The sequence below is a fragment of the Barbatula barbatula genome, assembly GCF_947034865.1.
Source record: "Barbatula barbatula genome assembly, chromosome: 3".
Taxonomy (NCBI): domain Eukaryota; kingdom Metazoa; phylum Chordata; class Actinopteri; order Cypriniformes; family Nemacheilidae; genus Barbatula; species Barbatula barbatula.
The window spans coordinates 971,185-988,397 of record NC_136764.1 but is presented as its reverse complement, the minus strand read 5'-3'; the positions used below and the strand labels follow the sequence as shown (position 1 = coordinate 988,397).

General features: G+C 37.1%; 1 protein-coding gene across 1 annotated transcript in view; it reads right to left on the bottom strand.

Moving 5' to 3' along the window:
* The window catches only part of LOC306892151 (uncharacterized protein), a 32,567-nt gene that overhangs the window by 6,856 nt on the left and 8,498 nt on the right, over positions 1-17,213 (bottom strand). The window contains exons 7-15 of the mRNA XM_079453017.1: positions 15,629-17,213; positions 12,816-12,989; positions 10,895-11,068; positions 4,207-4,365; positions 3,692-3,865; positions 3,176-3,349; positions 2,200-2,373; positions 1,222-1,395; positions 247-420 (exon numbers count right to left, since the gene is read on the bottom strand). The exon at positions 15,629-17,213 is cut by the window's right edge and continues 186 nt beyond it. Of these exons, the coding sequence (XP_079309143.1) occupies positions 247-420; positions 1,222-1,395; positions 2,200-2,373; positions 3,176-3,349; positions 3,692-3,865; positions 4,207-4,365; positions 10,895-11,068; positions 12,816-12,989; positions 15,629-17,213 (2,962 nt within the window). The remainder of the gene's footprint in view (positions 1-246; positions 421-1,221; positions 1,396-2,199; positions 2,374-3,175; positions 3,350-3,691; positions 3,866-4,206; positions 4,366-10,894; positions 11,069-12,815; positions 12,990-15,628) is intronic.

Sequence of the window (17,213 nt, the reverse complement as noted above, 5' to 3'; positions counted from 1 at the left end):
TCACTAAATTCAAGATTATTTTTCTGACCCAATTGGCAGATTTTTTATCTTGTTTTAAGCACAAATTCACTGACATTTCATATTTTTCTTCTTAAAACAAGAATTATTTTCTCAGGTTATTTTGCTCATCATGAAAATGCATCTTGATTCAAGAATGTTTAGACATTTGTACTGGAAAACAAGACAAAAATATCAAGAAAGAAAGTCATTTCTGCAGTTTAATGACATCATAACACTTTCACTCACTGTAGTTTCTGTAGTTTACATTGAGGATCCTTCAGTAGATCAGAGAGCAGCTTCACTCCTGAATCTCCTGGATTATTATAGTTCAGATTGAGTTCTGTCAGATGTGAGGGGTTTGATCTCAGAGCTGAAGTCAGAGCAACACAACCTTCAGATCCAATACTGCAGTTAGACAGACTGAAACAAGAAATAAACTCTTCACACTCACAGCAAATGAATTCATGATTTATAATATTTGTGGGATTATTGTCAGTTAATAGAGAAACACATGACAGATATTTAGACATTTATTCAGAGATATAAGTTGCTGGTGTTGGATTTAAACTCTTCTACCGGCACAGAAACAATAAATGTGTGTTTACGTCTGAAATGACTTGTGAGGGTCAAATAAAAACAAATGTGTTTTAAAAAAGTTCAAATTCAATAAACTTTTGCACATGAAGACTTGATGAAAGAGTTTAACACGTCCTTACATACAAACATTTATTTATTTTCTATTTCACTGCAACAAATGACAAAAAAAAGACTTTCTTATTCAGTATTTCTGTCTTGTTTTCCAGCACAAATGTCTAAACATTCTTGAATCAAGATTCATTTTCATGATGAGCAAAATCACCTGTTTTGTTTTTAGACAAAAATATGAAATGTCAGTGAATCTGTGTTAAAGACAAGCTAAAACATCTGTCAATGGGGTTAAAAAAATAATCTTGAATTAAATTTCACCTTTTTCTTAGTCACTAAATTCAAGATTATATGTTTTACCGTATTGGCAGATTTATTAGTTTGTTTTAACACAGATTCACTGAAATTTCATATTTTACATTTTAAAACAAGAATTATTTTCTTAGGTTATTTTGCTCATCATGAAAATGCATCTTGATTCAAGAATGTTTAGACATTTGTACAGAAAAAAAGACAAAAATATCAAGTAAGAAAGTCATTTCTGCAGTTTAATGACATCATAACACTTTCACTCACTGTAGTTTCTGTAGTTTACATTGAGGATCCTTCAGTAGATCAGAGAGCAGCTTCACTCCTGAATCTTCTAGTTTATTATCGTTCAGATTGAGTTCTGTCAGATGTGAGGGGTTTGATCTCAGAGCTGAAGCCAGAGCAACACAACCTTCAGATCCAATACTGCAGAACGACAGACTGAAACAAGAAATAAACTCTTCACACTCACAGCAAATTAATTCATGATTTATAATATTTGAGGGATTATTGTCAGTTAATAGAGAAACACATGACAGATATTTAGACATTTATTCACAGATATAAGTTGCTGGTGTTGGATTTAAACTCTTCTACCGGCACAGAAACAATAAATGTGTGTTTACGTCTGAAATGACTTGTGAGGGTCAAATAAAAACAAATGTGTTTTAAAAAATGTTTCAATAATTCAATAAACTTTTGCACATGAAGACTTGATGAAAGAGTTTAACACGTCCTTACATACAAACATTTATTTATTTTCTATTTCACTGCAACAAATGTCAAAAAAAGACTTTCCTATTCAGTATGTTTGTCTTGTTTCCAGCACAAATGTCTAAACATTCTTGAATCAAGATTCATTTTCATGATGAGCAAAATCACCTGTTTTGTTTTTAGACAAAAATATGAAATTTCAGTGAATCTGTGTTAAAGACAAGCTAGAAAATCTGTCAATGGGGTTAAAAAAATAATCTTGAATTAAGTTTCACCTTTTTCTTAGTCACTAAATTCAAGATTATATGTTTTACCGTATTGGCAGATTTATTAGTTTGTTTTAACACAGATTCACTGAAATTTCATATTTTTCATCTTCAAACAAGAATTATTTTCTAAGGTTATTTTGCTCATCATGAAAATGCATCTTGATTCAAGAATGTTTAGACATTTGTGCTGGAAAACAAGACAAAAATATCAAGTAAGAAAGTCATTTCTGCAGTTTAATGACATCATAACACTTTCACTCACTGTAGTTTCTGTAGTTTACATTGAGGATCCTTCAGTAGATCAGAGAGCAGCTTCGCTCCTGAATCTTCTAGTTCATTATCGTTCAGATCAAGTTCTGTCAGATGTGAGGGGTTTGATCTCAGAGCTGAAGCCAGAGCAACACAACCTTCAGATCCAATACTGCAGTCAGACAGACTGAAACAAGAAATAAACTCTTCACACTCACAGCAAATGAATTCATGATTTATAATATTTGTGGGATTATTGTCAGTTAATAGAGAAACACATGACAGATATTTAGACATTTATTCAGAGATATAAGTTGCTGGTGTTGGATTTAAACTCTTCTACCGGCACAGAAACAATAAATGTGTGTTTACGTCTGAAATGACTTGTGAGGGTCAAATAAAAACATTATTGTGTTTTAACAAAGTTCAAATTCAATAAACTTTTGCACATGAAGACTTGATGAAAGAGTTTAACACGTCCTTACATACAAACATTTATTTATTTTCTATTTCACTGCAACAAATGACAAAAAATACTTTCTTATTCAGTTTTTCTGTCTTGTTTTCCAGCACAAATGTCTAAACAGTCTTGAATCAAGATGCTTTTTCATGATGAGCAAAATCACCTGTTTTGTTTTTAGACAAAAATATGAAATTTCAGTAAATTTGTGCTTAAAACAAGATAGAAAATCTGTCAATGGGGTAAGAAACATAATCTTGAATTAAGTTTCACCTTTTTCTTAGTCACTAAATTCAAGATTATATTTCTGACCCCATTGGCAGATTTTCTAGTTTGTTTTAAGCACAAATTCACTGAAATTTCATATTTTTGTCTAAAAACAAGAATTATTTTCTCAGGTTATTTTGCTCATCATGAAAATGCATCTTGATTCAAGAATGTTTAGACATTTGTACTGGAAAACAAGACAAAAATATCAAGTAAGAAAGTCATTTCTGCAGTTTAATGACATCATAACACTTTCACTCACTGTAGTTTCTGTAGTTTACATTGAGGATCCTTCAGTAGATCAGAGAGCAGCTTCGCTCCTGAATCTTCTAGTTCATTATCGTCCAGATCAAGTTCTGTCAGATGTGAGGGGTTTGATCTCAGAGCTGAAGCCAGAGCATCACAACCTTCAGATCCAATACTGCAGTGAGACAGACTGAAACAAGAAATAAACTCTTCACACTCACAGCAAATGAATTCATGATTTATAATATTTGTGGGATTATTGTCAGTTATTAGAGAAACACATGACAGATATTTAGACATTTATTCACAGATATAAGTTGCTGGTGTTGGATTTAAACTCTTCTACCGGCACAGAAACAATAAATGTGTGTTTACGTCTGAAATTACTTGTGAGGGTCAAATAAAAACAAATGTGTTTTAAAAAAAGTTCAAATTCAATAAACTTTTGCACATGAAGACTTGATGAAAGAGTTTTTCACGTCCTTACATACAAACATATTTCTACTAATGACATTATAACACTTTCACTCACTGTAGTTTCTGTAGTTTACATTGAGGATCCTTCAGTAGATCAGAGAGCTGCTTCACTCCTGAATCTTCTGGATTATTAAAGTTCAGATTGAGTTCTGTCAGATGTGAGGGGTTTGATCTCAGAGCTGAAGCCAGAGCAACACAACCTTCAGATCCAATACTGCAGTCAGACAGACTGAAACAAGAAATAAACTCTTCACACTCACAGCAAATGAATTCATGATTTATAATATTTGTGGGATTATTGTCAGTTAATAGAGAAACACATGACAGATATTTAGACATTTATTCACAGATATAAGTTGCTGGTGTTGGATTTAAACTCTTCTACCGGCACAGAAACAATAAATGTGTGTTTACGTCTGAAATTACTTGTGAGGGTCAAATAAAAACAAATGTGTTTTAACAAAGTTCAAATTCAATAAATTTTTGCACATGAAGACTTGATGAAAGAGTTTTTCACGTCCTTACATACAAACATATTTCTACTAATGTCATAACAACACTTTCACTCACTGTAGTTTCTGTAGTTTACATTGAGGATCCTTCAGTAGATCAGAGAGCAGCTTCACTCCTGAATCTCCTGGTTTATTATCCTCCAGATTGAGTTCTGTCAGATGTGAGGGGTTTGATCTCAGAGCTGAAGTCAGAGCAACACAACCTTCAGATCCAATACTGCAGAGAGAGAGAAAAACTTACAGAAAACTATAATGTATGATTCATTTGTCTCTGTTATGAACAGTGAAAAGCAAATTAAAATAGATCAATATTTTCCAAACGATTTTTACATACATATACGTGATACAATAAATGCATAATTTAAACCCAAACATCAAAATGAAGCAAAAACAAATATGTACAAACACAAATATTTATTTAAGAATGTCATTAAAGAAACACGATGTAAAACAATCTCTTAATCTGTTATTCTCAAACTGAAGATCACACCTCAGCTATTTTTATACACTGATTTACTTCCATTAAATGTGTTTATATGGGTATATTTGGTATGTTGATGTTTTACTTGTTTGACACGAAGGAACTGAAAGAAATGATGTGCACATTGTCAACTGCCATGCAGGGGCGGAGCCAGACAATATAGACATTGGGGCAGAGCCCAAATCTATGGGCATGGTCCCCCGATGAGCAGCTATCACACAATTTGTTAAGTGTTCTTTGCTTTATCATTTTGAAACCATAACATAACAAATGTTCACAATGACATTTTCTCTTCTCTTAAAATATATCTCAGCAAAATATATCTGCTGTAAGGAATTTAAAATAAACAGCATTACAGATTTTGAATCTTGAGGCCTGTTAAGTACACTGTAAACAATTATTCTGTGTCGTAGAAGATTTCATGAAATTAATTGAGTAAACTTTACGTAATACAATTGTGTTCTAGTTTTTTAAATTTAAATTATAGAAATATCTCGGAATTCTAAATGCAGAAATAATTAAGTGAATTCAACTTCATTTTATCATGTTCAACCCACTTAAACTTGTAAAAAGGATCTTTATTGAATTATTTTGTGGTGGAACTACAGGAATTATTTATGTTGTGTAAACATTAATAAATGTTAAACTGAAGTTGAAAAAGATCGAGAAGTTAACTCCAATTAGTATTTCTTCTTGACTTTTTCAAGTTTATCATGTGACGTGCTTAAATCATTTAGGTAATCTTACGTGATGTATTTGTGGAATATTGCGTTAAAAATATGCTTATATATAAATAAACTGATTTTTCTTTCAAGATTCCAAAGGAAGATTTGACATGTTGTTCAGTTTGAAAGATGAACTTCACTGAATTTCTGACATTCTTTAACATGGCAAGACTACATCTTCTTTTAAGAGACGGGATTGTGTGTATTTGTGTGTGTGCACATGGTAGTTTGTGTTTGTTTCTCTTTCTTTCTCTGTATATATACTGTATATTGTTATGTTTTGGTGTACTATGTTCTCCTTTTTTCTATGGTTTTATTACTTTTATACTGTTATGCTTTGGTTTCCTTTCTTATTCCCAACATTCCTCCCGCCTGGTCACTGGTCTCAATAATCATTTCGTTCATTGCACACACCTGTTTCCCATTAGCGATCTCTATTTATACCACGGTGTTTCTCTCACTGGTTGTGGCGTTGTCGTCTTTACTCACTGACCCATGTGGATTACAGTCAATGGTTTGTTCTCGTGTGGGATTACGGTCTGTGTTTTGTTTCTCGTGTGGGATTACGGTCTGTGTTTTGTTTCTCGTGTGGGATTACAGTCAATGGTTTGTTCTCGTGTGGGATTACGGTCTGTGTTTTGTTTCTCGTGTGGGATAACGGTCTGTGTTTTGTTTCTCGTGTTGGATTACGGTCTGTGTTTTGTTTCTCGTGTGGGATTACGGTCTGTGTTTTGTTTCTCGTGTGGGATTACGGTCTGTGTTTTGTTTCTCGTGTGGGATTACGGTCTGTGTTTTGTTTCTCGTGTGGGATTACGGTCTGTGTTTTGTTTCTCGTGTGGGATTACGGTCAATGGTTTGTTCTCGTGTGGGATTACGGTCAATGGTTTGTTCTCGTGTGGGATTACGGTCTGTTTCTCGTGTGGGATTACGGTCTGTGTTTTGTTTCTCGTGTGGGATTACGGTCATACGATCACGAATATTTAATTCATATAGCGCTTTTAACAATGTGCATTGTTCCAAAACAGCTTTACAGGAGAAAATAAGCAAAACACAAAAATGGTAAAACACAGTACATTGTGTTTCCAGAACAAGATAAATTATTCTAGTAAATAATATCTAATGTCAGCATCTCCTGGTGGTTTATTTAGCATATTCTGCATGAAGTGAATGTTTGGCTGAAGAGATGTGTTTTTAATCTAGATTTAAATTGGGCGAGTGTGTCTGATCCTCTAATAATATCAGGAAGGCTATTCCAGAGTTTAGGTGCTACGTATGAGAAAGCTCGACCCCCTTTGGTGGATTTAGTTATTCTAGGTATTATCAAAAATCCTGCGTTTTGAGATCTTGGAGAGCGTGATGGGTTGTAGTGTGATAGAAGCTCTGTTAGGTAGGTAGGGGCGAAACCCTTTAAGGCTTTATAAGTGATTAAAAGAACTTTAAAGTCAATACGATACTTAATGGGTAGCCAGTGAAGGGTTGATGAAATTGGGATTATGTGATGGTATTTTCTGAACTAACTGTAGTTTGTTTATTGATGATGAAGGACAAACACTAAGTAGAGCATCACAGTAGTCAAGTCTTGAGGTCATAAATGCATGAATAAGCTTCTCTACGTCAGCAACACGTAATTTGGCAACATTTCTTAGGTGGAAAAAGGCTGTTTTTGTGACATTTGAGATGTGATTTGAAATGACAGGTTGCTGTCTAATATAACGTCTAGATCTTTTACTGTATTTGTTGGAGTAACAGCACATCCTTCAACTTGCAGTTTAGAAACAGAAATATTCGGTTTGCGTGTCTTTGGTCCGATAAGTAATATTTCTGTTTTATTTGAATTTAAAAGAAGGAAATTACAGGTCATCCAATGTTTTATATCTTCAATGCACTCTGATAATTTGGATAGCTGGGAGGAATCATCTGGTCTTGATGAGATATATAGCTGAGTATCATCTGCATAGCAATGGAAGCTAATTCCATGTTTTTTAATAATGTTTCCAAGCAGCAGCATGTATATGGAACAGCACGGGTCCTAAAGCTGATCCCTGAGGTAATCCATAATTTACTTGCGTTAGATTAGATGATTACACATTTTAAATAGACAAATTAATGTCTGTCTGATAAGATCTGAACCAATCGTAGTGCCTGTCCCTCAATACCGGTATAATTGTATAATTGATCTAGAAGTATGTTATGGTCTACAGCATCTAGCGCAGCACTAAGGTCAACCAGGACTAGGAGTGAGATTTTACCTTTATCTGATTTACCTGAAACACCTTTTTGGGTTTGTTTACATTTGTTTTGGGTTTGTCTACATTTGCTCTCCAGTTTACACGTTTCTCTTTTAAGGGCGCGAGTGGTGCTATTGTACCATGGTGCTGTGTTTTTCTCTTTTTTCTCAACAGCTTCTAATGTATTAGAGAAAATAGTGCCCAATTTGCTGGTCATGTCATCGAGCGATTCTGAATTTATTGGTATGTTTATTAAAGGAGTCAGATCTGGAAAGCTCTTTGCGAAACTTTCTTTAGTAGTCGAGGTAATTGTTCTACCCTGTCGATAACGAATCAAACGGTTGATTCCTGCAGTGCGCAGTGTACATGTTATAAGATAGTGATCAGTGACATCATTGCTTTGAGGTATAATATCTATATTGGTAATATCGGCTCTGTGATATATAATCAAGTCTAGTGTATGATTTAATCGATTAGTGGGTCCATTGATGTCTTGTTTTACTCCAAAAGAGTGAAGTAGTTCTGTAAACACCACTACTAATGCATTGTTAGCACTATTAGTACTTTACCAGCGTTAACCAATATGTCAGATAAGAAATCCGCCAACTCTTTCAGAAAATCAGTGTAGGGACCACGGGGTCTACACACAGTAGCCAGTGTAATAGAAAGCAATGGATTTTTACTTTTGTTTGAAACAATTATGTTCATCGCAAGCATGTAAACGGATTTAAATTGATGCTCTGTTCTCTAAATGACAGTTAGAAAGTCTCTAAAGATTGTTGCAACACCACCACCTTAACCAACCGGACGTGGCTCATGCATATAACAGTAGCTTTGGTGGGGTACTTATTTAGACCGCAATAATAATTTGGTTTAACCCAGGCTTCAGTAATCAATGTATATCAAAAATGTTGTCTGTGATAATTTAATTTACAATAACTGCCTTTGAATTTAGTCTAATATTAAGTTGGCTGAACATTATGAATTGGTTTAGGTTGTTTATTACCTGATTATCTTCAGGGTAGACTTGCCATGATCCAGATTGGCAGCTATTTGCTAAAGTTCATCTTTCAAACCGAACAGCATGGAATGCAAAACTCATCAGATGCTTTTGCAACCCTTAACAATGTAAGTTCCCTTTCTGTCTGTCTTTTGACGTTGTGTCGAGACTGACAGAATGGGGTTTGACTAGAGAACCTATCATCTCTGATTATACTTTGAAAAGGCCAATGAACTTGGTGAATTGGGATGGCACGCCAGACTCCGCCACGTATATACGGGTATAAAAGGGAAGATGTCGTGCCCATTCATTCACCTTTTTGCCCTACAGAAGAGGGAACCGAGGCTACATCCGTCACAAAGACATTTATTCTAGTGTTATTAGTAACTTTGAATGCCATAAGATTGTTCTAGGGAAAAACATGTAATACATAATAAAGTAAGTAATACTGTACATGTTAATTACAATCTTAAATTAAGTCGTAGGATCATAAGACTTTTTCAAAACGTGAGGTAACTGTCACAAACTTGACACTACAGGTCTTCACGGAGGACCGTGCGGGTTCGGGTCTATATTTGAACCGGTTAGCCGGGTCCGGGTCGGGTCCAAATCAAATTACTTCAGGTGCCGGGTCTATTTCATATTTTTTGAGTCGATTAAAACTCAGTTTGTGTTTTGTAACTTACTTTCAACTGGTAAAATTAGTTGAAAAAACCCCACGAGTGAGCTCGGTAAGGACTCAGTCAGCAGCAGCCGTCACCGTCAGGGCAGGCAGGCAGCTAACGGACATGTGCACGTCATGTTTCTATAGCAAACGGAGTTTAAGTAGTGACAACATGACTTTAACAATTGACGATTGGCCCTTTTATTTAGAAGGCGTGACTTATTCCACAATTGCGCGCATTGCAACTTATCCCATTCCGTGTTTATATTGATATCAATTAAGCATCTTGTTATATCTTAAATTGTTGTTCAGACTCATAGATAATAGCAATGTAATATGGCAAGCTGCATTGACTTAAATTGTCCCCTGCGTTACTCGGTGTAATTGCATTTTACTAGTAAGAATTAAATTAGAGAGCTCTATAATTCAATTATGACTAGTCATATATCTCCATTGACTTCCATTCATTTTTAATTACAGAGCTCTCTAATACAGATTTTACTAGTAACATTTGAATTAGAAAACTCTATTGGAATGAGAGATCTGCAATTGTATTTTACTAGTAATAATTTAATTAGAGAGCTCTGCATTTATACTAGTAAGAATTGAATTACAATTACGACGAGTAACTCTGAGGGAAATTTAAGCTAATTAGGCTTGCCATAAAATAAAGCTGCTCGTTCAGTCAGCTAGAAAGGAATAACATGGAGACCACATTAGCATTGCATCACAATTCAGTACGAGGGAATAATGTTAGTAGGTAAGACAAAAAGTCATTAGAAAGACAAATGTCACATTTATTGCATAAAATAAAGGATTTTTAAGTATATAAAGAAGGATAAAAGTCAGGCAGGGTGTTGGAGAGAAAGATCGTCTAAAATCACCCCAGAGGAGCAGTTTGTGTGGTCTAAGCTATGATGAAGCTCAGCATTTCATGCTTGCATTGCACAGCACGTTTGAGTGCAGAGCTAGCTAACGGTAAATAGCAACGCTGTTAAAGGGGTTTGATCTGACAGTGAGATAGCAGTTAGGAGTAAGTCAGTAGATGTTTTTCTCCCCCTTTGTAAAATCAGGGACAACCGGACACCGTACTGCAGGGTAAAGGGAGAGGAAGAGGAAACGCATTTGTGGAGCTGTTTGTTCGTTTAGGGCTACTGTACAAAAATGATGAATTCCATGTAGGCTCTGTAGACCCACTCTGTATGTAGATAGAAATATCTTATTCTAAGGTAAAACAAACAAACAGTTCATTACATCTTCACTTCTGAAGACATAGTTTTATATATCATATTACATTTCTGTCAATGGATCCTTCTAAAAAACAGACAATGCTCCTTTAATCTGTGTAATCAACATGTCCTGCATTTGTTCAGGTAACCTTATATTTCATCAAAGATAGTTTGAGAGCTGAGATGAAAAACAGCGGGGCTAAAGCCCACCTAAAAAGGGTCTAGAACCGCCCCTGCTTGATATCCTGCCCCCATTATTCAACTGCAGTGAAAGCATATACAAGGATATAATTTGCAATGAAGCATTGTGTCATCAAGTTCATTTAATAATAAAAACTTTTAATTATATTAATAATTTAATTATCCATCTTTAACATTCCTTATTGTTTATAAATAGAACTGGAGTTTTAGAGACTTACTGTAGTTTCTGTAGTTTACATTGAGGATCCTTCAGTAGATCAGAGAGCAGCTTCACTCCTGAATCTCCTGGATTATTATAGTTCAGATTGAGTTCTGTCAGATGTGAGGGGTTTGATCTCAGAGCTGAAGTCAGAGCAACACAACCTTCAGATCCAATACTGCAGTTAAACAGACTGAAACAAGAAATAAACTCTTCACACTCACAGCAAATGAATTCATGATTTATAATTTAGAGTGTCCTAACACACACACACACAGTTGTACCCAACGCAATTGTTTTTTTACAATTCAAAATTGTTAACTTCCAGGCTATATGCAGTCAGTGAGTATTAGAGCCTTATATTGGCCATTGATATGTTTTAAATGTAGCTAAAAAAAACTGTCCTGGCCGAGGGGGGCCTTGGTCAGGGCGTGCCAAAGCAGGTGATGGGTGGTGTCCAGGGACTGCAACCAAACTGCAACCAAACATGCTGGACAGCGCGGGGTGGAATCCGGAGGAGCAGTCGGGTGAGCTGTGACATCTGCCGAGTGAGGGAGGATCGAGGCTTGAAAGTACGTGTCCTCCAGGTCGATTGCCAATCCTGATGTCAGACGGACCTCAGGACGTGCCTCTGCGTCAACATTCTGAAAGGAGGCCTGAAGAGCTTAGTTCAGAGAGTGCAGAAGGCAGCGGGAACAGCCTGACACAACGTTGAGCAGAAACTGCACTACGTTTAACAATACACCCAGGGAGAAGGACGCTCTCTTGAGTCAAAAAGTGGGTGCCAGGTCCTGAAAAAGGTATGTGACGGGACGGGGCAGGAGCCATCCCGCTGCGACACGACAGAGGTGTTGATTGGAGCCTCCCTGGGTTGTCCCTGTCAGGTTAACTTTTCTCAATGCCCCCTCAATGCTGCTACCACGGGGGGCCGCCTAAAGAGGGGGCAGCAGAACGCTGTCGAGAAAGGTGTCACCGAACAGTCCACCCTGCGTAATGGGTGCATCGAGTCAAGGCAAGGGAGCATGTCGGACGCGAATGCGCCGAAAAGGGGGCATTCTTGGTCCACGTGAGCTTGTGATGGACGTCCTGAAGATAGGTACAGGGTACCAATCCAGCAGCGAGTGTTTCGGGAAGTCGGTACAGTTCACTGGAACCCAACCCTCGCGGCAGCATCAGCCTCGTCCTGGGTTCGACCGGCCGAAGTTGGGAGCTCCAGGGAGTCTTTCACGTCTGATGGCAGGAAGTCGCTATGGGCCGTTCAGTGCTGCCCATCGGAAACACATATTGGGTTATGAACGGCGATGTTGCTGATATGTGTTGTATGGACCAGTAGGTAAGTAATGAGCGAAAAATTGAATAGCATAAAGATATTGCTTTACAGGTTCTGAAGAACAGAAGGTGAATGAACGGGCAAAAAGTGCAATCAGAGTTTTTAAGATCAAAGCACACCTGTCAGTTCAACACAACGTCGAGAGACCGATAGAAAGGGAACTATTTCTCATCGTAAACAGATAAACAGATCAACTCTGAACATCCTTAAACAACCTAAATACACATTTTATAAGATAATAGAATAATTCATTTGTTTAATGTATTCATGTTGCAATGCATGCTGGGAGTCATGAATAAGGTTGTATGACGTTGGCACTCAACATGCACTGCAGTTTAAAGCAGTTTTGTTGATTGTCACCATTGTTAAGATCCAAACACTGATTCTTGATGTCTGAATTCAGTTGCAAAGCTTTTTTACTTTCATAACTATCACTTCACTTACAAGGTGCAAAACTTCAACTTCATTATAACAAAACCTGCAGTATTTGTGCTTAATATTAAATGTAATTGATGTTGCTTTGTGAGGTTTAATGCTAAAATGTAAGAAAACACAATTTAAATGATGCAAATGTAGACGCTCGCACTTATTGGATTAAGAATGTACTTACTGTAATATCTGTAGTTTACAGTTTGTATTCTTCAGTCCATCAGAGAGCAGCTTCACTCCTGAATCCTTCAGATTATTGTGACTCAGGTTCAGTTCTGTCAGACTTGAGGAGTTTGATCTGAGAACTGATGCCAGTGATGAACAACTTTTCTCTGTCAGATCACAGCGACTCAGACTGAAAGAGAAATAACAAGAGAACAGTGAGTTCATTCAGTTATAACAAACAAGTGCAAATGGATGTTCAATGTTAAGCAGCTGGTGTGAAAAGAGGATCATCAAGGGAATCACTGTGTAATATAAGCGAGCAGAAGTCACAAGTAAATGAGTAAAAGTATCAGGAAGGTTATTCCAGAGTTTAGGTGCTACGTATGAGAAAGCTCGACCCCCTTTGGTGGATTTAGTTATTCTAGGTGTTATCAAAAGTCCTGAGTTTTGAGATCTTAGAGAGCGTGATGGGTTGTAATGTGATAGAAAGGCTGTTTTTGTGACATTTGAGATGTGATTTTGAAATGACAGGTTTCTGTCTAATATAACGTCTAGATCTTTTACAGTATTTGTTGGAGTAATAGTACATCCTTCAACTTGCAGTTTATAATCAGAAATATTCGGTTTACGTGTCGTTGGTCCGATAAGTAATATTTCTGTTATATTAGAATTTAAAAGAAGGAAATTACAGGTCATCCAATGTTTTATATCTTCAATGCACTCTGCCAATTGGGATAGCTGGGAAGAATCATCTGGTCTTGATGAGATATATAGCTGAGTATCATCTGCATAGCAACAGAAGCTTATTCCATGTTTTTAAATAATGTTTCGGAGGGGCAAATACATAGATTTGAAACCATCCGAGGAAGGGGGGTAGCGATTCTGAACCGTGGATTTATTAAGTGCCGGTTATCGATACATGGCCTCAGTTGTGTCCATAGCGATGCTGAATGAGGTGTCAAATAAATATCTGATATATCATTGGTTAAAAACGTAAACAAGACTCCACGTGCTGGCTTCGTCACATCATAACGGTAACTTGCTGAAACTTCAGACCTCATTTAATCCGGAATGGACAAAAGAGCACAACTTTGATGTCGCTGTGAAGTGGACGTTTGTAGTCAAGGGACATGCGACATGCCAGCACAGAAAAACAAAAGTAACCCACGAGCTGCAGGTACATCTTCAGGTCAAATATTTTTTCAAAAAATATTCTGGAAATGAACAGAGTAGACTGTTTCAGAATCACTGTATCATGATGCCATCGATATGATGCACAAAATTGTATTGTAGTTGCGAGTACACCAGAGTCCTATGTAATTATTCTTGCCTCACTAAATGCTCCTTTTTGGTGTTATGGAAATGGCCACCCTAACGTTGTTAGAAAAGGTGAGTTTGTGATGTATAACAAACGAACGATCATCATCATCAAGTTTTATGAAATGAATTAAAATGCCCTTTGTTCAGGTCAGAGCAACTGCCCCTCAAAATTCCTCTGCACGTCCCTGATTCTGTGACATTAGTTAAAGTTGAAATAATATTGTGTTCTGAAACAACCTATTCTCAGAGGCGTATTATTTCTTATGCAATCTTTACTGTAAATGTACAATTATTAATGTAGTGAAGCTTATCTCTTATTTTAGCTTCACTAAACTCCGCCCTCTCGCAGTGAATTGTGGGTTGGAGTGTCCATGGATCTACACTTAGAATTTTCACCAGAAACAATAGACCGTCCTGGTACTTTGAGACTACTACTATGATCTAGGACATACTAATTATACTTTCGTATACTATTTAGGACGGACGTTAAGTGAATTGGGATGCTCCCTGCAAACCTTTGATCTGTCTATTCGAACTATACATATCTGTGCATGTTTGTCGAGTTCTTCCACGAGTGACTGACTGTCACGATCAGGGGTGGAAGAACCTAACTGCAGGCAGCAACCATGAAGGGGTAAACAAGTCTTTAATAATAAAACACAGAACAAACACCCACGATGGGTGCAAACTGAAAACAAGACTTCCCACAAAGGGGCAAAAATATACTCGGATTAAAAATAAACTCACGACACATCGTACACACATTTTACACTTTTGTTAGGCCTTAATTTGCATGTTTTTGAATGTTTACGAATTTTTAAGATCTCAGGAAATCATGCTGAACATTTTATTCATGTTATTTAATGTTGAAAGCACAGAAAGAAGAAAATAAAAACTTGATGAAAGTCAAGAGGTCTCAACTAAAGCAAACACTGATCACAATAATGATAATAATCTGATGACATTTCTCTTTTTGTTCAACAATAACTGTTGGTGCAAAATTATATTGATTCAATGCAAATAACATTTCAACAATTGACTTCTATGGTTTTAATCTGCTCTCTTACTATCTGGGCAATGACAACACTGAATTCTAACTCTATTTATATTGTGGTGGCAAAAAGTCATGTTTGTGTCACTTACACCATAAAATGTTTTATATGATTTATATTATGGTCTGTTTGAATACTGGATTCTTATTGGCTGGAAGGTGTGCGTTAAAACTAATGTAGTTCCAGTCAGTTTGATCAATGTTTGAAATTCACTGATGAAAACAACTTAAATTTTCACCTGTATGATCAAAAATGACACTAAACATCAATAATAACTTTAACTTGGCAAATGACCCAATAATCCACAGCTAGCTGAGCGGTAAAGGATTTGGCTGCTTCTTGGCCTCCATTTTGTGCTCATAAACTTGCACGGCAAGCCGAGGATTATCTCTTACTTATATACAAACGACACATTCCTGAACTTCTTGTAAACAGGTATAACAGGTAAATGACTCACTCAGCTGTTCTGGATGCTTTGATCACTGGCAGAAGCCTCAGAAGACATTCATCTGATGGATCATATTTCCTCAGATTAAACTCATCCAGCTTCTCTTCTGAGGTCAGTAACACAAACACCAGAGCCGACCACTGAGCAGGAGAGAGACGGACTCCAGTAAGACTAGATTCATCTCCTCTGTTCACATATGTTTGTACTTCCTGCACTAGAGAATGATCATTGAGTTCATTCAGACAGTGAAACAGATTGATGGATTTCTCTGGAGAGAGATTCTCTCTGATCTTCATCTTAATGTACTCGACTATTTCCTGTTTACTGTCAGAGCTTCTTCCTGTCTGTGTCATCAGATCTCGTAAGATTGTCTGACTGGACTCCAGTGAGAGACCCAGAAGAAATCTGAGGTAAAGATCCAGGTGTCCGTTCTCACTCTGTAAGGCCTTGTCCACTTCACTCTTCAGTAAATCACTCATGTTTGATATCAATCTGCTGAAGAATCCTGATGTTTGCTGAAGAAATGACAGAAACTTGAATAAAGCAGCGAGAAACTCCTGAACGCTCAGATGCACAAAGCTGAACACCTTCCCCAGGTTCAGTCCAAACTCCTCTCTGAAGATCTGAGTACAAACTCCTGAGTACACTGACGCTTCTCTGACATCAATGTCACACTCTCTCAGATCCTCCTCATAGAAGATCAGGTTCCCTTTCTCCAGCTGTTGAAAAGCCAGTTTTCCCAGAGACTCAAGACTCTTTCTAGCCTGCTGAAGATCTACCTCACATTTCCCATCATACTTCTGACTCTTCAGTTTGATCTGAAACATCAGGAAGTGTGTGAACATGTGAGTGAGAGTCTTGGGGATCTGTGCTGGACTCTCTGCTTCACTCAACATTCTCTGGAGAACAGTGGCTGAAATCCAGCAGAAGACTGGGATGTGACACATGATGTACAGACTTCTGGATGATTTCATGTGTGTGATGATTCTGTTGGCCAGACTCTCATCATTGATTCTCTTCCTGAAATACTCGTCCTTCTGAGGGTCATTGAATCCTCGTACATCTGTGATCAGATCAACACACTCAGGAGGAATCTGATTGGCTGCTGCTGGTCGAGAGGTGATCCAGATCAGAGCAGAAGGAAGCAGATTCCCCTTGATGAGGTTTGTCAGCAGCACATCCACTGACGCTGATTCATCTCTGACATCAAACAAACTCGGATTCTTTGAGAAATCTAGAGGAAGACGACACTCATCCAGACCATCAAAGATAAACACAACTTTATAATCATCAAAGTCTGTCGATCTCAATTCTTTTGTATCTGTGAAGAACTGATGAAGAAGATCCATCAGACTGATATTTGTCTGTTTGATCAGATTCAGTTCTCTGAAAGGAAGTGGAAATATGAAGTGAAGATCTTGATTTGTTTTTTCTTCAGCCCAATCCAGAATGAACTTCTGCACAGAGACTGATTTTCCAATTCCAGCGACTCCTTTAGTCAGCACACTTCTGATGGGTTTGTTTAGTTCAGGTGAGACTTTAAAGATGTCATTACATTTGATTTGTGTTTCTTGTGTCTCTGATCTTCTGGATG